This window comes from Podarcis liolepis (genome assembly GCF_965112155.1).
Source record: "Podarcis liolepis genome assembly, chromosome: 10".
NCBI lineage: Eukaryota > Metazoa > Chordata > Lepidosauria > Squamata > Lacertidae > Podarcis > Podarcis liolepis.
In genome coordinates, this window is record NC_139562.1 from 22,713,292 (window position 1) to 22,736,866 (window position 23,575).

Consider the following 23,575-nt stretch of genomic DNA (forward strand, 5'->3'; position numbering starts at 1 on the left):
TAGGTTATGTTGCTTCTGCATAGTGGCTCTGTGGAGGTTCTCCGTTGAGAGAATCAGAGAACTAAATAATTCTAAGCATTTGTTTTTCTGCTAGCTCACAGAATTTCAGGATACTACTGTCCTGATTGTTTACCACCACCGCCGCCTTAAATTTAAACTTTCAGATGTTTTGAACCTGATACCGATGACTGTGAATTCTAACAAGTCTTAAAATGGGCTTAGGATTTTTTCCCTCTTTATGTTTTGCATAGCTTGGGGGTGAGGAAGACTCTGAGCGAATGCTCTTAGTCTATGGCTAGATGGAATGTCTAGCGGAGCCCTGCCTTTCCAAATTAACACATTTTTATCTTCACAATCCTGTGGCACCAATTAACACTCCAAATGATAAGCTGAATCAGGAAGACCAGAGGATCAGTGGGGATGTAATTTCTTATTTACAGACTAGCCAGCAATCAGTGTTAAATGGACTGAAGGTGGTAACCAAAGCCTGTAGTTTGGAATGGGTGAAAGAACATGAATGTTCTTAAAATTAGCCCCAGAGCACAAGGTTTTGCTTTTTCTACTGCAACAAATGGTGAAGCTGTTAGTTCGCCCAGGGCCTTGCTAAGATAAGAGACCAGAGACCTGTGTAATAAGCTGGAGAAAGTAGAACCCAGCCGTACCTGCTTTTGACATCAGAGCACAAAATTTCTCATTTGGGTAGCGTTAATAGGGTGTACATATATGCTAATAGTATGGTATTTGGTTAGCCTGCTGCCCTGAAGTAGAGCTTCTAGAAAGTCTACCTTTTAAAGTTTTCCAGAGTGTAGCTTCTTCAGATAAACTCTTTTAACTCAACCATGTGACAGGAAATGGAAGCTCCATCTATTCCCTGTCTCCTAAATCAGTTAGGTAGCCGTGTTGGTCTGACGCAGTCGAAATATATTAAAAAATTAAATAATTCTCCAGTAGCACCTTAGAGACCAACTAAGTTTGTTCTTGATATGAGCTTTTGTGTGCACAGCTTTTGTGATTCCCCCCCCCCCCCAGATATTCCTAAATCAGTATGGGGGTTTGGAGAGCAGAGAGCCATGCCAATAAATCCTTGCTTTTTTGACCCCAAGAGAGCAGCTGCCATTGTGTAAAACGTGTTGAGAATAATCTTACAAATGTGAACGATGATAAAACTTTACATTTGCACATTCTTCATGAGAGCATGCGGGCTCTTAATACCCTGCCATATGGTCAAAGTTTGCTTTTTGGAAACCCACAGTTAAGAGATTTGGGGAAAGTAACTTTGTCTTCTGTCTCTGCCAATGATATCCTTCTGTACATTTAATTATTAACAATTGCTTTTCTCCTAACACCTGCTCCACCCGGTATGTAGTGTCAAATTTATGCTGGATAACATTTCTGTCTTGCTGATGAATGAAACCCAACTTTTTTAAACTCAGCTCTTGTCCTCCCTCTACAGGCGAATTTGCAGCGTTCAAGTAGCCACGGCAACATTGGCAGCAAATCCACTCTCTCATTTTTTTTTATAAAAAAAAAGTCTTGTGTTCCTACGGTTTCTTTTTATAACATCCAGACTCTTCTGCCCCTCAAAAAAAAAAAAAAAAAGGAAAGGAAAAGGAAATTTAGAGGAAAGAGATCTGTACGCTTAGAGGAGAGCAGAATGGAATTACCAATCCAACTTTGGGTGGGAAGGGAAAATCCCTTGTTAGGAACCAGAATCTATGCTGCCTGTATGTTCACCTCCAGTCTAAACGCCATGTGCATTTGGAGACCCCCTTCCCCCACCCTGTGGCTGCCTGTTCCATTGGCATCATTCCCAGGAGAGAGGAGGGCTCGTGCTTTGACTTTCTGGTGCTCTGGCATGATGAGATTGGAACTCCTACTGCATCATTGGCTTGGGATGGTCTGCTGGTCGGCTTTCTCCCTCTAACAACGAGTTATCAAAGGCTGAACATCTGACGAGACAGAGCTAATCCAAACAATCATCCTCGGGTCTGATTTATTTTTTTCCTAGGGTTATGTGTGGTCTTTTTTTCCTGGTGTGCTTACCAATCAATGTGATAAATGCAGTATATCCTTTTCAGCTGAAGGAGCACCCGCTCTTTCGGGTAAAAAACACAACAACAGGAACATGGCCAAATTGGCAGATATGTGGAAGGGGGAGTCTGAGAAAGGATTAATTTGAAGGAAAAGGGGATGCTGCACCTTCTCTTTCCAGAATTGCTTTTATCTCTTGTTCAGAGCCACCCTTTCCCCTATCTTTCCTTTTTGTACACTTTCAGAAAGGGTTGGGAGGCTTTTTTTCCCCTCTCTCGTCAGTCCAGCAACAAACGTTTTTACAAAATTATATCGAAGTGTTAAAACACGTAGCTTCTTTTCATTTTTTGCTGATATCATTTCACTCTGTATGTTTGTGTGTTGCCTTTTTTGGGGGGGTGTCCAAAAAGTCTAATGCAGACTATGAAAAACAAATGTACCTGTTTTAAAAGGTGCAAGATAATGTCAGGTACCTAATGTTTTCATAAACGGGAGTTCTCAGGTTGAACTGAATATGTTTTAAAAAGGAAAACCCATCCGCAGCCCCTCTCTGAAAGAATTACACATTCCAAAAATTGTGCTTTGGTACTTTTTGAAAAAGAACTTTAAAACATGTTAAATCTGCAAACTCAGCAAGTGTGTGTATGTTTTAATATGCAGTAAGTTGTCTTAAATGGCAGTCTGCTAGGAAGGTTTTGTTAAGAAATGGGACTTCCTGGATCAACATTGACATCTTTGCTCACTGTTTGCCTATCCCCAACTTTTTCTATGTTACTCCTTTCTTGCCCTATGTCTTGTGGCTTAAAAATGGTGGCGATTGCATTTTGCTTTCTCTTTTTGTCTTGCTTTTAATCCTCATTTGCAAAATGGGTCCTAATTCTTATTTTTATCCAGAAAAAGGGTGGGGGGGTCAAAGTTACCTCTAGTTGGAATCAGAATGCTGTCAGTTAGCAGAATTCTTTGCTGTGTTGATTAATATAACATAGATTTATTTTTATTTTATTTTATTTCTTTTTGTTAAAGAGGCAACTTAGATGCCACTAGAAAGAAGCTCATCGTCCACCAAAGCCTTGACATTTAGTGCATTTTTGCCCAGTTCCAGAAGATAGGAGGCTGGAGACAACCTCTCCTTCACTAAACATTTCTAGTGGAAGCTGGTCGTCTGATGAGAGAGTTTAAGCAGTGATTGATAAATACCTCAGCTCTGTTTTTAGGAAAGCTAAGAGAAAGGGAACTGTCTTTCTCGGAAAGAAGGTATGTTCATGGAAAGCAAGCATACCCTGTTGTGGTCCTTGTTCTTCAAAACCAAACAAGTGTCATTTCATTGGATTGTTAAATCTTGTTGAGCACCAGGGTGCGTAACAGAAATTAGACCAAGAAACAATTGAAATATGGGATATAATCCAGGTAGCAATAGGAAGTGGTTAGAAGTCACTGGGTCACATTTCATGCCTTCTCTGCACAAGTGCTACTGAAGCTATGGAAGTTCTTGGGCAGTTCCTTTTCACTTCTGCGGCTGGTTGTGCTAGAGAGAATTCCAGTGGATGTGGGCAGTGTAATGAGAATAAAGCAGCCTGTGTGGGTGTACAAAGAATGTGCCAGACCTACGATAACTCTAAACCAGAAAAGCACAATTTTGGTTTGCTGTGCTTTTCTCAGCTGTCTTTGTGTGTGTTGGTGTGCAGATTTGGTTTGAGAGCAGTGTTTCTCAAACTTTCTGAATATGGACCATTCTTCCAGACTTAACCTTGCCTCTTCTTATCACTACTGCCACCACCCAACCACTGAACCTGGAGCGGCAAGAGGTCTGTTACATAGGAGATCCTTGCAATTGCTCATGTGTGTGCCCACTACAATGCACAGAGACTTTTGGAGTATGCTACTACTGGCATTAAGAGGAAAATAGCAAGACGTCTCCTATCATCTTAAAACCATGCAAGACAAATAAGAACCAAGCAGTAGCTCTTTGAGACCTGTACATTCCAAATCGCATTGGGGTAATGGGGCAGTGAATATGCAAGCACACCCATAAATCCAACACGAATCAGTGCAAATTTCTGCCAGGGAACATTTAGTCCACCCACATCCTAATTGGTGGGGAGTGAAGGCACCATCTGCTTCCCATACTTTTTGGCTGTAGAATTTTCCTACATTAGTAAACCTCATTTTTGTTTCTCGGGACTTGAGTGCTGGCAAGAATGGGTCATTTAGAGATGTTTGGTAATTGCAAGAAAGAGGATGTGGGTTTCCCACATGCAGGTTGTAGTGCTTAACTTTCTGATGTGCAAGCGTCCTAGATCAGATTTAGAAAATGCCTAAGCATTCAGGTTGTTGGGGCTTTTAGAGATCTGTTGCTGCTGTTTAGGATGTGGGGCTATTCCAGCACTAGCCTAGGCAAAACCTTAGAATCCTCTGGCATTTCCACTTGTTCTCCACAGTCTTGTAGTTCTGTTGCCCCTTCTGCCTAGCCTGATACTTGTTGAGCATGTGACATCTTTCATGCCCCTACAGTCATACCTCAGGTTAAAGTCGCTTTGGGTTAAATCTTTTCAGGTTGCGTCCCGCGGCGACCCGTAAGTAACGGAACGGGTTACTTTGAGGTTTCACCGCATACGCAGACGCTCAGAATGACGTCACACGCATGCACAGACGCGGCAAATCACGACCTGTGCATGTGCAGACGCGGGTTGCGTTCTGCTCATGATGCAAACGGGGCTCTGAAACGGATCCTGTTTGCATCCAGAGGTACCACTGTAGTTTTCTTCAGAGCAACCAGTCACTCTAGTGCCTATTCCCCCCCCCCCGCCCCCCAAATTACAGCTCGAATGTTGACTGCTGGCCAATCCATTGCACGTCACAGCTGGCCCACCCTTTCCTCTTCCTCCTGATGTTTGCAGCCATTGGCCCGTTTTGCACATCACATTAAACCATACTTGTATACCAAGTCTGCCTCAAACCTAGCCAGACTGTTGGTCCCTCTGCTCAGTATTTTTGATGCACTGACTGGCAAGGGCTCTCTAGGATTTCAGATGCAGGATGTTCCTAACCAAGATTTGCCTGCAAAATAGGTGCTCTGCCACTGAGGTATGCCCCCTCCCTTATGCTCAGAAGCATAATACCATGCTTCTCTCCTCCTCTGCCTTTTTCAGCATACTGGGGAAGAAACATACCACACAACAACAACAACAACAACATGCCCAACAACAGCAACATACCCACAACAACATGCCCTGCCCATCTAGCTGGGTTTCCCCAGCCACTCTGGGTGGATTCCAGCAAATTATAAAAATACAATAAAACGTCAAACATTAAAAACCTCCCTTTAGAGGGCTGCCTTCAGATGTCTTCTAAAAGTTGTGCAGTTTTTTTAATCTCCTTGACATCTTTATCTCCTTGATATCGTGGCTAACAAGCCATGATGGTAAGCCAAGTTTTCTTCTTGACAAAGCATCATACTTTGTTAGGAGTAAAATAAACAACAAGTTCCATTTCACACATAGTAGCAAGCCAGTGTCTGTTCTGTTTCCTTCCCAGGGCACTGAAGGAAGGAACAGGGATCTTGTGAGCTGCTGTATTCCAGTATATTGCTCCTTAACTTAAAAGCATTGTTTTGCTTAAACTATGCTTTAAGGTGACGTGCAAACAAGGCCTATCCCATCTTTCATTGTTCCTGAACAGCAATAAGAAGTGCCCTGAAGCAACATGAGGAAGCAACAGCCCCTTTGCTGCTCTCCAAAGAGGCTGCCCTTCTAAGTTCTGCTAGTGCTAAGGCCAGCCCTGCTTCTCTGCCAAATTTTGAATCATTTACGGGAGACCAAATTCTGCTAAGTGCTATCCTTACCTGCTTAGTTCATTGGAAATACTAACTGAAAATACACAATTCTCTTTGGGCTTTTAGAATGTGGAATGTGTGTGTATCCTGGCTTGATTGTATTACAACTTCGTTATTCATTCATGTGCAGTAAGCTTTTTTTTAAATAATAAAAATATATAGATAAAGCAGTAGGAAAAGGGTCTTGTTCCCACAAAGCACTTTAGAATGAGCTACATACGCTTTGACTTTTCTCCACTTGCATCTGAACATACTGTAAGTCATGTGGCTACTGCTTCAGTAGGACATTTATGCTGAAGCTTCCTTTTTCTCCTTCTTGCTGTTGTCCCTGAGTCACCATAATCTGATGAAACATAGTGCAGGTCACTTTAATTCTCTGCTCTCACTTGCTTGAAATTGCCCTTAAATTTGAAAATGAAGAATCCCCCTTGAGCTCTCCTGAAAAGATAGGTAGGTAGGCTCCAACAGCGGGTTTGTTTTTTCTTAGACACTGTTGCCCCATGGTCTAACTGCTAAATTCCTCAACAAAGAAGGCAGCAGTGCACACACGAGACTTGATGCCATCTTTGTACTGGCATGACACATTGTGCACTAGCACCATCCTTGCATTGGCACTGGGAATATTTGTGCAAAAGTTGTTTTCAGTGCTGTTAGTTGCTTCACCGCCTGGCTTGTTTGGCAGATTTTTTCAATGCTGGGAGACAGTATGGGCAGCAGTTGACCAAAACCTAGTTTAAGATCCACCTTAACCTACACCCTGCTCATACCTGCTATAAGTGTCTACTACTCTTTGTGAAGGGCATTCTTATACTGTAATTTCCACTGTGGAACATCGTTATGTTTTGATCTTCTGTGAGGGAGCAGTTGCTTCTGGTTTGGTTTGGGGGGGGGGGTTGTAGCAGAAGGCTTAGTGAAAGAGTTCTGGTATTGGGTATGTGTTTGCAGGTGTGTTACACTGAATTACTTTTTGGACCACGAGTGCAGCATGTGTAGCACAGACAGTTCATAGTACTGTAGCTAAGTAACTTTCCGTCCATTGGAAAAGAAAAGGAAAAATCTTGCCTGAAGGGAATGACCCCATTGAGCCTCTGAACCAACTTTGGCTAGGTTAGCTTTGAGATACGAAATTGCAATTTGCCAAATGATCTGTGCCTTTTGTCACTTTGAGAGAGATTCTAGAGATACAGTGGTGCCTCGCAAGATGAAAAGAATCCGTTCTGTGATTCTCTTCGTCTAGCGGTTTTTTCATCTTGCAAAGCAAGCCCATTGACAGATTAGCGCTATTAGCGGCTATTAGCGGCTTATCTACTGATCGGATCAGCTGATAAGCGGCTTAGAAAAAAGGGGGGAAGGGGAAAAAACCAGCAGGAACTCGCAAGACATTGTCGTCTTGCAAAGCAAGCCCATAGGAGATTCGTTTTGCGAAGCACCTTTTCCGTCTTGCGAGGCATTCGTCTTGCGGGGCACCACTGTACCTGTGTAGGTGCTTTATCGAACTAGAGCAGTGGCTTTGAATTTCTTCCATTTTCAAATGTGGGTGGAACCAATTCATGGAACAGGATCTCCTGACCACTGAAACAAATGGCGCTAGTAGACCTGCAGCATAAACGTCATTTTATCTCAGTTGAGCTTTTTCTGGTAAGAAGAACACGTATCTTGTGTTTCCAAGTTGAAGTGTTCTTTCCCCACCCCACCCCATATGCTGTTGAGTTGGAAAAAACACACCTTAAACTAATTTATATAAAAAGAACCGATGGCATTTGTAAAGGAGGAAAAAAATGGAGACACCATTGCCTCTTCTGAGAGCCAAACATTTTTAAAAAGGAATTTTAGAATGAAGGTGAAGAGTACCTTTTTGAGGCTTCACTGTAATGGGGGGGGGGTGGCGGCGGGGACGGACCTGTTTGATTGCTAATATTACTGCAAAAGGAGGGGGTGGTTATGCTTGTAACCATAAACAGGATTACAACCCAGGATTGCCAAGACCCTTTTCTCTGATTCAGGCTTCCTATTGTTACAGGTAACCTGTCTATAAACCCCAACCAGTTTTGTCTGGCATTTAAATTGAAAGATTACGGATAAATAGCAGAGAAGCCGTCAATGGACTAAAGTGCTGAAGTTGTATCTTCCATAGTGATGCTGTCTTCTATCCACCTGCCTAGGAAAAAAGTATGGGTTGGATTTTGAACTGGCCTTTCCAGTTTCTTTCCTACCCTTTAGGTTCTTGGCCCGCTATTATGATTTATGTAGAAGCGGCATTAAGTGTATGAATTAGGATAGAAATGCAAAAGCCCAGATAGCCCTGAGATAGGTCCCTTTCTTAAAAGAGCACATGGATAATAATAACACACGAAGCTGCTTTACAGTGAGTCAGAACATTTTGTCTGTCTTAGCAAGAATAGTCCAGTCTGACTGGCAGCCAGCCGACCAAGATTTCTCCAAAACTTGCAGCAAGGGATTCTGCAATTGAACCCTGGGCTTCCTGCCTGCTTAGCATGTACTGCACCACTGAGCTGGGGCCCATTCCACCCCTCCTAAAAAAGTATGTCTCATGCAACACAATCATATGCATAATTACACGGAAGCGAGTCCCACTCTGTTTACTCACAGCTAGACTTGTACAGGGTTGCAGCTTTAGTTGTCTATTTCAGACCCCGTTCTTGGCAGCTGGGGTGGGTTTGAGAGCATTCTGAAACTTTCTAGGCATTTATTTTGCAATTGCCAAAGCAATATCCATCTGTTCCATTCAGCCTCTGATATGTACTCTTTCTGCAATTACCTTGGAACCGTAATTAAACAGAATTACTCTACCTCCCCCTTTCTGAGCTAGGGAAGTGCAGAGCGGGAGACTATGCCATTTTTCGGATTATGGATTTGTCTGGGGGTTTGTTTCTTTTTGACATCTAAGGTATTGTCCTTCATTTGTGTTCTGCCTAGTTAATACCCTTCCACTGGTTTTATGCTGTTTGGAGGATTCCAACAAGAGCGTTAGGACCTACAGGCTTATGGACAGGGGAGGGTTGGAGGTTGGAAGGGCAAGCATTCATTTAGGCATGTATTTAGGCATGGACCAATGCAGGGAGGGGAGGGGAAATGTGGTAATTGACGTTTAGGTTGAGAGTATAGGGCCGAGTCTGAATAACTTTTGATTTAAATGATTAAATAAAAAACAAAAAACCTAAGTGCAATAAATGTACTTTGAAATTCAAAGCTGTGAAAGGTTCAAAGAAACGCACCTCATTCCTTCCAGATTCTCCTTCCTCACTCCTTCCTGTGACTAAAATTGGGAAGTGACCAGCTTGCATGTATCCCGTAGATTTAGCCCCAACCCCCAAAGCTTGGGCAGGTTCCCATGTTCAGTTTACACAATGACCAAACAGAAGCTCACCCTTGCCCCAGCTTTCTTTTTCATAACGTAGACCTGCATTTTGTTAGAATTCTGTTATAATTGACCCGGCAGCAATTTTACCCGTTTCATTCTCACAAAATAATTCCCTTGCCATGTGACTGATGTTGGCCAATGCTTATTTTGCTCCTAGCTCACGGCACCCTGCATTTTGAGTAGGGAGCACATGGGAGTATATTGTGACCGAAGAACGGAGTGCCAATTGAAAGCTGAGCATTGCTTGCCCATCCACTGGACTGCAATAGCCCTTCTAGCCTGAGTCGGAAGTTTATGTAACCAGCACCTCTCCTGGCTACTAGGGACCAGTGAAGGGCAAAACAGTTGTTTCTAAGCAGCTGAAAACAGTAGTCAACATCCTTGCTTTCTGTTCTCTCTGAAATACACACAGGCTTTTTCTTTCATTGCTCCCATTTCCTTTAGGAGATTTTATAACCACATTTGGTTACATGTGCTGTCCTTTTTCTCCTAGACCACACTACTACTTTCCAATGAGATTGGGAAAATGCACTGTAGTTGATCACTCTCTCCATTCCTTCAACAGTAGCATTCCAATCTGTTATTTCATTGTAACACTAAGAATGAACAGGTGCCTACTCGCAAACAACTTCAAGGGTTTGGCTGTTGCAAGGGAATAGGCAGTTCGTAAGGTTGTTGCTTTTAATGGCCCCTATGCCCATCTTTCTCTACTATAGCAACCAGGACTCTAGTTATCCCCTGCAGTCATACTTGGTGTAAAGACAGATGAGACTGTTGATGCATTGTGGGGCGGGGGAAGCTGCCACCGGTATAAACTTGCTGTCATTGTGTGCTCCCCACCTTTATAGTGATGGGCAGAGTCTTTCGAGTAGAACTTGCCAACCCTAAGCACTGTACAGTTAGACCCAATGGAAGTGATTGCGCAAGTCAGATGACAAAAAAAATGTTTAAACAGTTACTCTAGAAAGGAGAAATGTGTATAGTGTTTTTAATTAGTGCAGTGAAATTCATATCCCAACCCAGCATTCCTTGAAGCTGTATTTGCCACAAGATGTTTTGAGCCTCCACAAGTCTGCAATTTTTAAAGTCTGTTCTTTCTTCAGAAGACAATTGATATCCATAGCTTACTTTTTAAAAATGACAATGGAGTAACTAAATGTTTAAAGGCCTGTATTTCTAAGCTCATAGGAAAATGTTTATTTTCAGCTTTCTGTCTCATGGATCACTGCAGCTTTTCCTCCCTGCCTCGTTTTTTCCCTTCTCCCCTGTTATTCACTGTAAATGCTGACACAGATTAATTTCGGTTGTTTTCCTCCCATGTTTAACCCCTTAGCCTAAACTCCCTTCATTTGTATTTTGGAGCTTTTTTCTCTCATGTAAATTTGTACAGTGGGAAATATTGTCCAGTTTGGTTTAGAAAGCATGGAGACATAAACTAAAGTTTGATAGCTGAAAACAGAGATTGAAGAACTATTTGTGTAAAGTTATTTAAAGAACTCTGTATTATATAAAAAGTTAAAAAGTTCTATGTATTTGATGTGAATACTGCTATAATAAAGATTGACTGCATGGAGTCTGTGTAAGAGCATTAATAAAGGGGGCTAATTCACAGTTGAAATCAGAATTGGATGGGTCCTTGTAAGCCACCTAGTCCAGCCCCTTACTCCAGGAGTGGAGAAGCTTTGCCCTTCCAGGTATTGGTGAACTACAGCTTCTATCAGTGCTATCAAGTGTGGCCAAGGCCAGGGATGATGGTAGTTTTGACTACCATCTGGAGAGCCAAAGGTTCCCCTCACTTGCTTTACTCTCCAGGAAACTCAGAACTAGAGCATCTCCAACAGATGGCTGTCCAACCTCTGCTTTGAAGACCTTCAATTGAGGGCGAGTCCATCACCCCTCTAGGTCCCTGCTTCCATTATCAAATTGCTGTTGCCATCAAGAGGATAATTCAGATTTCCAACTGAGATTTATCCTCCTGTAACTTCAGCCCATTGGGTCTAGTTCTGCCATTTGTGGCAGCGGAAAACATGTCTCAGCACTTCTTTAAAAGCTGAAGTCTGAAGAGGGCAATTATATTCTACCTACCTGTCTTATTTTAAGTATTCTATAGCACCTTTCATAAAATCATCACATATTGTCTTACAACGAAAGTAACTGAAAATACATTCAAGTAAATTCAGCAGTGTTTCCTAAAGTCAAGACAAAAATTAATTTGAGATAACTGTTAACAGCAGATTTGTATGCAATGGTCAGCAAAAGCTGAGCACAAAGGAGTTTTTAGTAGGTGCCAGAACATAGTGAATCTCTTCTCCAAGCTACCTGTACCCAGTTTCTTCCATCTTTCTTCACAGGAATTGTTTTCCATATTTCTAAACATGTTCGAACTTGTCTGTATCCTTAGCATGCAGGACCCAGTACTGCTCTCAGTAGCTGCAGCTGAAGAGTGCAAGTGAGGAGCAAGATGCAAACACCTCACGTGTAACCAAATGGCTTCGCTCTACATGGGAAGGACCATAGCCCAGTGGTAGAACACCTATTTTTTTTGCGTGCAGAAAGGCCCAGTCCCTGGCATCTCCAGGTAGGGTTGGAAGGGACTCCTGCCTGAAACCCTGGAGAGCCATTGTGAGGCAGTGTAAACAATACTGAACAAGATGGGCTGGTAGTACAACTTGGTATAAAGCTGCTTCCTCTGTACAATCCCTTTCCTAGTCAAACCCCTAAATAAGTGTTTCTGGAAGAGAACATGCAGCCACATTAAGCCGCAGCAGACCCTTAGTTCTGACTGTTATTATCTAGAAGGTATATATGGAGGTCCGGGCTTTTACACAATTGAAGTTCTAGTACCAAATGCACATGAGTTTAAAGATACAATACGTTGTAAACACACACACACACACCCCACCCCGCTTTGAAAACATCAGCACTTCCTCAAACAGCTGTGATCTGGTTAGCTAATTTTATTTACAACCTGAATTAAAGTCTCTGTAAAATGAAGCCATTTGTAGATCTCCCAGGAGCCTGCAAGCGGTAAGGACAGATGGTTAGTTGGGCTGATTTGCTTCAAAGTGCACAAATCTTAATAACTAGAAACAAGAAAAATAGGCCATGAACAAGGCAAGCACATCTTGCCACACTGAAGTTTCTTGCTGATTTTTCAATATAGAAAATGGGAAAGATTAATATTTCAACTGCATGGTTGGGGGGGGAGTGGTATTCAGTGCTGCACATACTGTTCACACAGTAGGACTTCCCTGCACACCTCAAAATCTGCTCCTGAGATGGACTTTGAGGGTGTGCAGGGGGCTGGAGACATGAGTGGGAAATTCTGTTGTGCAGAACAGCTGTATTGGACATGACCCAATGTCTGCTCTACGACCTTCACATAGCTTCATTAATTGCCAGTCAATTTCTACCATAAGTGAAAACTAATTTGTTAATCTAAGACAGCACCATCAGTTTACATAACATCTTGGATCCGGAGAAAAGCAAATTGTGAGTTCCTGGGGGGGCCAGGAACCTAAAATGGATAATGGGGAAAACGGAGATAAAAGTGGGAAAGTGCAATGACATGTACCTCAAACATGCTTATACTGTAACTGGGAATGGGTATGAAGGGGATAAGTGGCAGTATTCCAGAGCCACTTCATTAGTTTAGCCTAGGAAGTGATAGTCATGTAGAATGTCATGTAGAAGTGCCATCATACCTAAACTTACTTAGAACAAACTATTCAAGTTATTCTTCATCATCAGGAGGGATTCCCAGCTCTTCATCTGTCCACTGAGAAGCATCTGGATAAGGAAAGTGACCCTGTTTGGGATGAGAAAAATAGAAAAGATTGAACACTTTACACAACCAAGGATACAGAAATGTGTTTTGGGACAAAGTCTGCGAAACACTCTGGCTTCTATGTAAAGAGACAGATATAACTACAACAGAGTCTCAGCTAATGAGTAAAGCTTTAAGCCAGGAGTACTTTAGGTATACTTAAAAGACTTCTATGTAACCTCTCTTCAGCAGCAGCCTTTAAAAATGGTTATGAATGAAACCAGATGTTCCAAAATAGGGCCACAATATCCTTACCTAGGACTTGGTCTTTCAATCATATTACACCTGTGCTATGTCAAATGTAGTGGCTTCCGGTCAGCTTCCAAACCCAATTTAAAATGCCAGTCTTAACCTTTAGAGCCCGTAATGGTTTGAAGCCAGGTCACCTGAAATATCACCTCCCATATATACCAAGATGCTCTTCAGAGGCCCTGCTCTGTGTGTCCCCAAGGGAAGCAAAGAGGGTGGCTATTAGGAAATGAGTCTTCTTGGAGCTGACACCCAATCTATGAAATATCTTCCCTAGAGAGGCCTGACTGGAACCTTCTTTATGATCTTCTCAGCAGCAGGCTTTTTCTGTACAGTAATCTCAAATCTATCTCATGCACACAGCTAGGTAACGGGACATTATTTTTCAATCACATTCAATACTTCTTCACCTCACTAGAGAAGATAACCCTGATGCTACTGCTCTATAGTCTTTCCCAGCCCATTCAAGCTCTCACCAGCACAATATCAGGATCATGCCAGAAGTTCCACAGGATCCAGAACCACATGAGCGCACTGAGCACTTCCCCCTTTATCTGATGGGACGGCGGAGGCTCTACATAGTGGCGGTACTTGAAGACGTGCGCCTCTCCACTTGCGCTGCAGGACAAACACACGTACATAGAAGCAAGCGTCATGAACAATCAGGGCCACAGAAGAGCAGAAATTGTGCAGAATACAGTGGTACCTCGGGTTAAGAACTTAATTCGTTCTGGAGGTCTGTTCTTAACCTGAAACTGTTATTAACCTGAAGAACCACTTTAGCTAATGGGGCCTGCTGCTGCCGCTGTGCCGCAGGAGCATGATTTTTGTTCTCATCCTGAAGCAAAGTTCTTAACCTGAAGCACTATTTCTGGGTTAGCGGAGTCTGTAACCTGAAGCGTATGTAACCCAAGGTACCAGTGTATGGTACTGGGATGCCAAATATGGCCTTCTAAGCCACTCTATTTGTCCCCCATAACTCTCTCCAGGGCACAAGCTCATTGTGTGTTTTTTCCTGGTTGAAATGCGCACTTCAGCTGCCATAATGCCCCTTGCTTGCCTGGAAGGAGGATGGCGAGATGCGGTGGTTCGCGAGCCTCTGCAGGAACCTCCGACTTTTGCACGAGGGTAGCATAACCTATTGTACGAGTCACACCTATGGATTGGGCCCAGACCACCTCTGGTGCACGGCCCCCAGGAATACCTCTATTCTATGTAATGTTTTAGTGATATATGGAAGTGAGAGCTGGACCATAAAGAAGGCTGATCGCCGAAGAATTGATGCTTTTGAATTATGGTGCTGGAGGAGACTCTTGAGAGTCCCATGGGCAGCAAGAAGATCAAACCTCTCCATTCTGAAGGAAATCAGCCCTGAGTGCTCACTGGAAGGACAGATCGTGAAGCTGAGGCTCCAATACTTTGGCCACATCATGAGAAGAGAAGACTCCCTGGAAAAGACCCTGATGTTGGGAAAGATGGAGGGCAGAAGGAGAAGGGGACGACAGAGGACGAGATGGTTGGATAGTGTTCTCGAAGCTACCAGCATGAGTTTGACCAAACTGCGGGAGGCAGTGGAAGACAGAAGTGCCTGGCGTGCTCTGGTCCATGGGGTCACGAAGAGTCGGACCCGACTAAACAACAACATGTAATGTTTGTTTAGAACCGGGCTGCACGTATTATTGGGGCGACCCTATGTTGCGACGAGCCTACCATGCGGGGTTGTTGTGTCATTTAGCTCCAGAAAGAAGAGTCCCCGAACATTCCATCCCTCCGTTCCACTGCTTTGCATAATTCGCCCCGCCCCTGGCACGCGCGGCGCGTCCTCTCCCCCCCCCCCCCCCGCTTACCACCGGACTCCCGTAGTCGCGCCAGAACCGCTTTGGGCACGTAGGACCCGGGCGGCCAAGCGCAACCGGCCGCCCATCCGCCACAGAGACCCCGCCATCCTGGCTGCCGCCGGCGGAGCCCTTCAACCCGCCACAATGTCACTCTCCGCTACCGGGTAGGCCTCGGCTCCCAATAAACCGCGCTCTGATTGGCTGCCGTAGCTCTGGCTCTCTTTGGCGCGTTCCAATTCTAGTCACGGAGAGGGGGGGAAGCAAAAGGAATCACCGTTGAAATATTCCCGCTAGAGAAGGTCAACATACATTTTCCGCTTCTTTTTCCGTGGATATATATTTTGAAAAGCTGAAGAGAAGCGCGAGTTGTCCTTCCAGAGCGCCCTACACCTTCCAAGCGATGCGTCCCCCCTTCCGTAGAATGGACCAGCCTCGAAAGTACCAAAGCTTTTCGCTAGGGGAGGGGTGTGTACGTGGTTCGTGGTTGTTTTCTCCCACAGAGCGGTGGGCTTGGTTCTCACATCCGAGACGCAATAGACATGCCCCTGTCAGGAAATGTAAGGCCTTTCATATTATTTGAGGGCTTCGTAAATGAAAAGAAGGGTTTCCTTCTCATCCCCCCTATTCAGGTGTTGAAGATGGTTCCGTCTGTGGTATCTGGTTGCCTGGCAACAGGCTGAGACTTCAGTATCCTACAGGAGAAGAAGGGGGATCAGGTGAGATGCGGGAGAACAAGACGAAGTGCGGAGCGGGGGGAGAAATAATGTATCCTATGCGGGAGGAGAAATAACAGTCAGTCCCATTGAGGTCTTGCAGCTTCCACGTGGGACACTCCCCGAAATGCTTAGAATTGCAGCCTCAGTAATTCGCTAAGGTTGCTTTAGTAGTTCCTGGTTATTTATTGCATGAAAGTTCAAAACACTGAAAAAGATCAAAAGTTTATATGTCTCTGAGCCAGTAAACTTTGGCACACGATGTCTAATATCATAAGCAATAATAACCGACTTCGGCATTGTGTTCTCATTCCCAGTGCTAGTTCTGCTCAGTGTAATCAACTCACTAAAATGACTAGCCATGGCTGACTTCACCCCATTAATTTCAATGGCTCTACTCGGAGTAAAACTTAGCTGCATGCACACACTAATTCAGACCTCTACCTCAGTAGTGCTGCCAGAAGTGATTATTACCATAATTATTACTGTTATATACCCCAGTTAGAAGAATTAAGGGTCTGCTGAGCAGAAGGTGCCCCAAACACAACTAGGCTGGCTTATCACATATTGAAGTGTGTAAAGTAGTAAACATAGTAATAATGATGCTGGTGCTGTTGTTGTTTGTCATTCAGAAATGTCCAGAATGTCCCATCGCTGTTCTAGTACATTACCCTTGTTGGCTGACATCCACGAGCAGAATGTGGCCTTTGTGCTTTGCACCTCAGAAACTGAGACCGCCGGCCTATGTATCTTGAAAGAACTCCTCATAAAGACTCTTTTTTCACTGGCCCACAAACCAACAGATTCCATGTTTGGCATTATCAGTTGTGCCAACCAGCAGGTAATGGAAAAAGTATCAATCAAGTGGTATAGAAAAACCATGCCAATATAGGTATCTGTGATTCTTCCCAAGGATATTGAACGCCAAATTGCCATCAACCCTGGCCAGCATTCCCATTGGTGTCCAACAACCTATGGAGGGCCTCAGGTTCTGCATACCTGTTCTAGGGGTACTTTCCACAAGCAGCTTTGTGAGCAATTGACACTCTGAATCAGAACAACAATAATCAGTACACCACATATGGACTCCTGGAAATGTGGGTGGGTGGACTCCCAGAAGTGTGCAACCTTCTTAATTGTACTTCAGCCTTTGCTTTCAACCTTTCATTTCCCCTCCAGGTGTTAAAATGGCAGAAAAGCTTGGTAGAATGTTCCCTCCGCAGTGTCACTGAAGCAGCTGCCTGGATCAGAGCCCTTCAGAGCAGCAGTGGGGCCAGTCCTGTGATGGCTGTGGCAGCAGCGCTGGAAGACCCCTTTTGCCAAGCAGTGTACCTGTTCACCAGTGGGCTACCTGAGCATGCTGTGGAGGAAATCAGTAGTCATCTTAAGAAGGCAGAACAAGCGCACCCAGTGCACATAGTATACTTGGTAGGAAGCAGAGGGGAAAATGAACACAGGACACAAGAAATAATGGAGGACGTGGCCAAGGTGTCTGGTGGTTCCTTTCAAGCAATCAGCCTCAGCTCTGATGAGGTAAATGAAAATTGGATGAAGCAACATTGACTCTGAGGGCTCATTCATACATACCTGGGAACCGCTTGATTTTTCATCGCTTGATGTGTCAGTCTTCAGTTAGTCAAATGTGTGAGCTAGTCTCTATTAGAAAAAAGTGCACTCAGAAATACTATAATTCTTTTTCAAAATAAAAAAATTCCTTCCAGTAGCACCTTAAAGACCAACTAAGTTAGTTCTTACTAACTAAGAACTAACTTAGTTGGTCTTTAAGGTGCTACTGGAAGGAATTTTTTTATTTTGACTATGGCAGACGAACACGGCTACCTATCTGTAACTATATTTTTGTGGCTTTAGATCTATGATGACTCCTTTAGATATGCAAGTCATCGCTTGATATTTTAATGGTCAAATGATGGACATGCATGTGTGAATTCAATCAAATTGTTGGAAAGGATGGCATGAAGTCCTAACAATGCAAGTAATTGTAACGGATCTTTCAGATCCCTTACTACTTTGTGATTCTGTATTTCCGCAATTTTCTAGGATATTCCTGGCTGCAGTGAAAGCATTTGCCACTCTGATTGTATGTGCAAGCAGCCCTGTTCCTCTCTGCTGATAGGCCATCATGCTACAGCACGGTAAGTTTAAGGACTGTGGATCTTTTAGGTTAATAAGTCCTTAGAATGGCAACTGAATCCATATTGGCTTCCATGTTTCTTCAGCCTTGACTTATATAAGTCTGAGTGATCCTAATCATCTAAAAGCGAAGTTATATGTAAAAAGTAAAGGTGCCAGTGCTGGTCCACAAGAAAAAGTTCAAAATCCATAGTTGGGCAGTATGCACTTTTTTATTAGGGCAACCAAAATGTCACAAAATAATGAGTAAACCTTTGGGTTCTGCAGAACCCTTCGTCAATCTTGTCCCAGCACATGTTAGTTTTCTATACCCACAGATTTCCTTCGGATGCTTGGAGCCCAGTAAAGGAGGATTTTGTTGACTGGTCTCCAGAGGTTTACAACTTGCAGAGGGGGGTTCAAGTCCTCGCCAGAAGAGAGACAGATGGGTTTTACTATCTGGGTCACATTGTCCAAGAGGTTAAGGTGAGCTCATTTAACTAAAGTAGTGCTTCTCAAACTGGGTTTTAGCAGATAGTTTTGCTCACTCCCTTCTAACCTTATTCTCTAGAATCTAGATGTCATGCTTAAATGCTGCCTACTATATGTAAAATAATAATGTTAACTAGTGAAGTGATATCCTTGCATTTTCTGTTGGGGGTGGGGGAAGGGAGTGGAATGGGGCTCAAAAGATAAAGTAAGATTACAAGCAGTGAGTTTTTTTGTGATGGTGCTCACCAGTACCATGTTGGTTGCCCTCAAGACCACGAGGAGGGGAAGTTTAACTATTTCTTTATCTATGCCATCATATGAGATCCTTATTTCTGTGCCTCCTCCATGAGAGGGCCGGAGGGTGGCAACACAAGAAAGGGCCTTTTTGGTGGTGGCTCCCCATTTGCAGAATGTTCCCCCCAGGCAGGTTTGGCTGACACCTTCCTTATATACCTTTAGGTGCCAGGTGAAAACGTTCCTTCCTCAACCAGGCCTTTGGCTAATTAAACAATCTATGGCCTTTTAAACTGTGTGTTACTATATTATGTGTTTTTGGTTTTTTTTATATTTTTATATTGCAATCCTTGGATGAAGGGTGGCATAGAAATTTAATAAATGAATGAATACGTGGCAACATTGCTGGCTTAATCTTGCAGGGCTCCAGAGAACACGTTCTGATTGAGTTCCAAAGATCGCGGCAGTCCCGGAAAGGCAAGATTCTGTGTCAGATGCAAGAAACGCCCCTTTACGATGTCATCCATTATGAGGATGCCAGGTGGCAGCCCTTAGCTCCAGGAGATGCAGTCCTGGCTCCGTGGGACAAGAAAGGTGAACGATACGGTCCAGGCGTGATCCTTCAGGTTACAGAGGCTGGGCCTTCTCACTCAGGTGCTGCTTGTTTTGTGCCCTTTCCTTTTCCTTTCCTTTTAATTTAAATGTGTGTGTTTTTTAATGACAAAACACAACAAAAGAAACATCTGGCAAAAGAAACATCCAATTTTGAAAAAGAGCAAACTCACAATAAAGGAAAACATATCTCAGGAATATACAACTATTTATTAGAATGGGAAGTGAAAGAAGAGCAAGTTAAAGTTGTAATGGTGAGATGGGCACAAGATATTGGATATAATAGCCACATGGAACAATGGGAAAGATTATGGAGAAAGGGTATAAAATTCACGGCGTGCTATAATCTTAGGGAGAACGTAAAGAAAATGCTTTATAGATGGCACCACACTCCAGCAAAACTTGCTAAAGGTAGATCACCAACGTGCTGGAGGTGCAAAAAAGAGACAGGGGCATACTTACACATGTGGTGGAATTGCACAGTCATCCAGGAATTTTGGGACAAATTATATAATGAATTCAAAAAGCTATTCAGATTTACATTCAGAAAAAGACCCAAAGCCTTCCTCCTAGGAATAATGTCAGCGGAAATCAGAAAAGATATAAGACCATTGTACAGCAGCTAGAATATTAGTGGCAAGAAACTGGAAAAATGAAACAGCACCCACGATAATAGAATGACAGACTCTTATGATTGAATACCTTGAACTGGCAAAGACGACAGGGAAAGTAAGGGGGCTCTCAAACCAGAAAGTATACAAAGAATGGAAAATATTCAAAGATTACCTAAAAACATATTGTCCATAAGCTCCTGCAGCCAATCAGAAGCCGTGCCTTGGTTTGGTTTGGGGAATACAACTGCTGTCCTAGAAGAGTGGCATACATTGTGCTTGCTTCTAAAATATGGTTTCATATGTATTTCTGTTTACAGCCTTTAAAAACAGCAAAGTGCTGGTGAATTTCTGGAATGGGCAGACTAAGAACATGTCTGCAGATGTTGCTCTGAAGATCCCTCCTTCTTTGAGTGAACGCATCGTCCTTGAGCTTCAGATGCCATTAACCGCCAGGCAGATGTTAGTGGAGCAGAATCCAGATTATCCCTATGTTGTGCCACCTGGATACAGAGCTTCAGGGCCTTGCCAGCAGAGTTATTTAGGTGAGATGCACTGGCAAGATACTCCAAAGGACTGCTGTGTTGGTGCTGGCTGCAGCTCTGCCCATCACCCGCTTTGCCACTGCTGCTTCCAGGCTTGGGAGTCCTTTAGGTCTCCCATTTGCACAGTGCAACGAGATGATGCCTTGATCCCTGGAACCCAACTGACAAAGGAAGAACTGAGCAGGAAGATAGAGGAGCAGCTTTCAAAGGGAAGGCTTCCTATTTCAGGAAGTAATGAGAAGGAACAGAGCAAGAAGCTGAAGGAAGCAGACGATGTTGCAGATTTAAAATCACGGGAAGAGATGGAAAGCAAGTTTACAAAACCAAACAAGGTATGTTGTCATGTCTATGGCGGCTGCAAAAGTATTATAATCCTTGGTCCCTTTATCTTGGGTAAGGATTTGTTTTCCCCCCGAGTCTGGTCACACAATGTTATAAACATTGTTGAAAAGACCACGGATTCACTATCATAATCAGATCACAGGCAAATTTCCAGGTGAATGTTGCCTTTATAATGTGCTATGTACCTGCCTGTGTGATGATGCTGTAGAAACTCAGCACAGTATAGTAAGCTTTCCCAGCCCAACCACACAAAGTCAATTAGTGTTTCAATCACTGTCACTCTCCTGTGTGCGCTTTAGCTTTTTATTCTTTATTGATTTTACAGGACCATTTGAGAGAGGGAGTGTCAGAAGCTTCGCAGGAAGGCCCTGGCACCATGGTTGATGTAGCCGTCAACACAGACAAATGCTTAACTCAGCATAAACAGCAAAGACGAAGAGGTAGGCAGCTGTGATGAAAGCAATCTGGGGTCTCACAGTGACTTTCCAATAGGTATTGAAATATAAGTGTATCAGCTGGCAGATTGACATAATCAGATTTATTGTTGGCACATCACATGCTCCTTCCCCTTTGCTGTTTGCCAACCCCCAGGCTGCTCCTTGATAAACAAACCAGCAAGTGTGCATTCATCTTCCTCCTGCTAACGACCAGAAGAGCCCTCCTGCACCAGTCAAAGGCTGGTCTAGCCTGGCGTCTTGTTTCCCACAATGATTGACTAGTCACTTTCAGGTTTCTGTAGATTTGAGCATTTTCTTGAATGTGTCTCATCAGATCAAAGTCTTCATATATCTGTGCCGTTATTTTTAATGACTTGCCTCACTCTAACATGGACTTTTTTTTTCATACGGTAGCCCTTTCCCAGTTCAACAAAATCCCACTTTCTGCCCAGCCATGCCAAAGGAGTCCTTCTCGGAAGACGTACGCTGCAGATCCTTCCCAGCTCCAGGCAATCTTTAACTGGGTGGACCAGTCACTGAAGGAAGACTATTCTGCTGTGAAATCGGTTTTGCCCATAAGAAGAAGCCACAGTGCACCTCCCATACAGGTGAGGACACCTCTCTGTCTTGGCCTTTCTAAGCGAATGACCAGACCTGACTTACCTGAAGCAGCATTTCAGTGTTAGTTTGGAACAAAAGCCAATAAGAGATTAGTCCACTCCAGAGAAACCCATCCCAATATGATGGAATCCCTCATTCCCTTTCAGAGAATAGTGACAAAAGCGGTGACTCGAGATGGTCCAAGAGAGATGGGCATCAACACAGCCAGGATGGAGTTCAAACGTCAGAAGATGGAGCAGAGGAGGCTTAAGGAGGAGCAGAGGTGGGAGGAGGAGAACCTCAGAAGAGAACTGCTGCTTGACAACAAGAGGTAATGAAAGGAAAGGGTTAAGGGAACCTCTTCCATCCTAGAGGGGCCCCAGAAGCGACTTCAGTCCACATTGCTTAAAATTTTGGGGCCTAGTAGACCCAATTTGAGCCACACAACTCAAATTGATTAATTTTTTGCTGTATATATTTCAACAATCCCAACGTTTGAGAGTCGGTAGCACAGTTGATGTAAAGGTGTTGAAGTACCGCAGTACAGCAATTTTAAGCAAAATCTGAGATGTAGTAGTATATTTGTTTTTAAAATGTGGTAATCTGTTGTGGAACCCTATTGAAGAAGATGACAGTGGGTTACCCAGACCTCATTGCTGGTCACAAAGCCCCCCGCCCTGTAACAGTCCAAGCTTCAGGGCCCCCAAAATGTAGGTCCGCCACTCCTTTAGGCAGATCCTCTGTTTTATGTAACAGGCTGAGCATGACAGACTAAATGGCACTTTACTTTCTCTGGAACTTCTTCAAAATAGGCAGAGGTCACTCCAGCGAACCTTGGAAGGCTCTCAAAAGCAGCAGGAGAACATTGGGAGCTGGACCAAGTGGCATACAAAGAAGCAGCTGCAGGCTGCAAGAGCAGAGACAGGGAGAGGGGAATCCCGCTTCCAGGAAGACCTAAAGAACAAAGAGGAACAAAGGCTGGAGTTCTTAAAGGCACAGCGCAAGCAGAGGGAAAAGCGGCTGGCAGAACACCAGGAAAGAATTGATGACCATGAGAAAAAAAGACTGGTGAGGGCTGTTCTCTTCTTCAGTTTCTCAAAATATTCTAATCACATGGAGCGAGATGACAAGCAGGGCAGGTTTACCTGCGCATCCAGAAAATCCACCTTCTGAGCCAAGGAAATCCTGACTCTGCACTCAGATAAATTAGGTCAAATTAGGTCTTCAGAACTGCTTTATTTGCAGAGTGTACGTATTTCGACTGCAAATACGCTGTAAGGGGGGGGGGGAGAGCTTAAAGTCCTTTTTGTGTCCTTTTCTGCAGGAGCTGCTCAGGAACAGAATGAAATCCATGCAAAACAACTTGGAAGCCGCAGCTCAGGAGCAGGACACACAGAGGAAAGAGAAGGCAGCTGCCAAATTGCAAAAGCTCCGAAATCAGGACCGGATGTCCCAGCAGGTGGAGAAAGAGGAGCAGAAACACAAAGACCTCCAACAGTATCTCAGAGAGCAGAGTCTCCTGGTGCTGCGTGCCTCACTGTTGCCATAAAAACACTGTCGTCTGAATAAGCCCACTTCTGGAACAAAGCTCTGTTACTAATGTTTGTATGTGCAAGGCAGTGGGATGTTGAGTGCAGCAGAAATGGCCCCACTGAGGCCATCTTCAGACAATGGCTTATCTGAGAATGGGAGGGTAGTATT

At 43.8% G+C, this 23,575-nt stretch overlaps 3 protein-coding genes across 5 annotated transcripts in view; 2 read left to right on the plus strand and 1 right to left on the minus strand.

Annotated features, from left to right (window-relative positions):
• BRAF (B-Raf proto-oncogene, serine/threonine kinase) overlaps positions 1-6,397 on the plus strand; it is a 57,459-nt gene extending 51,062 nt beyond the window's left edge. For all 3 annotated transcript variants that reach the window (XM_083461975.1, XM_083461976.1, XM_083461977.1), the window contains one exon: positions 1,454-6,397. In XM_083461975.1, the coding sequence (XP_083318101.1) occupies positions 1,454-1,476 (23 nt within the window). In that variant the 3' untranslated portion in view covers positions 1,477-6,397. The remainder of the gene's footprint in view (positions 1-1,453) is intronic.
• Positions 6,398-12,187: 5,790 nt separating this feature from the next.
• NDUFB2 (NADH:ubiquinone oxidoreductase subunit B2) lies at positions 12,188-15,372 on the minus strand. The gene is made up of 4 exons (XM_083462123.1): positions 15,168-15,372; positions 13,797-13,938; positions 12,950-13,053; positions 12,188-12,263 (listed from the first exon to the last, which is right to left on the minus strand). Exons 1-3 carry the CDS (start codon positions 15,263-15,265, stop codon positions 12,979-12,981), a joined length of 315 nt encoding a protein of 104 aa, XP_083318249.1. The 5' UTR covers positions 15,266-15,372; the 3' UTR covers positions 12,188-12,263; positions 12,950-12,978.
• Positions 15,373-15,878: 506 nt separating this feature from the next.
• LOC310687178 (uncharacterized protein) lies at positions 15,879-23,448 on the plus strand. The gene is made up of 12 exons (XM_083461972.1): positions 15,879-15,981; positions 16,504-16,712; positions 17,051-17,404; positions 17,930-18,024; positions 18,340-18,487; positions 19,150-19,381; positions 20,271-20,827; positions 21,163-21,277; positions 21,689-21,882; positions 22,042-22,205; positions 22,687-22,942; positions 23,199-23,448. The coding sequence occupies exons 2-12, from the start codon at positions 16,506-16,508 to the stop codon at positions 23,421-23,423; spliced, it is 2,547 nt and encodes an 848-aa protein (XP_083318098.1). The 5' UTR covers positions 15,879-15,981; positions 16,504-16,505; the 3' UTR covers positions 23,424-23,448.
• The last annotated feature ends 127 nt before the right edge of the window (positions 23,449-23,575 follow it).

Bases quoted from the DNA above. Each gene is read 5' to 3' on its own strand.
- NDUFB2 (XM_083462123.1), bottom strand. From the start codon at position 15,265: ATGGCGGGGTCTCTGTGGCGGATGGGCGGCCGGTTGCGCTTGGCCGCC. The intron at 13,939-15,167 runs GTAAGCGGGGGG...TTTGTCCTGCAG, and splicing joins GCGACTACGGGAGTCCGGTG to CGCAAGTGGAGAGGCGCACG. The intron at 13,054-13,796 runs GTGAGAGCTTGA...CATCCCAAACAG, and splicing joins ATGATCCTGATATTGTGCTG to GGTCACTTTCCTTATCCAGA.
- LOC310687178 (XM_083461972.1), top strand. From the start codon at position 16,506: ATGTCCAGAATGTCCCATCGCTGTTCTAGTACATTACCCTTGTTGGCT. The intron at 17,405-17,929 runs GTAAATGAAAAT...GCAATTTTCTAG, and splicing joins TCAGCCTCAGCTCTGATGAG to GATATTCCTGGCTGCAGTGA. The intron at 21,883-22,041 runs GTGAGGACACCT...ATTCCCTTTCAG, and splicing joins ACAGTGCACCTCCCATACAG to AGAATAGTGACAAAAGCGGT.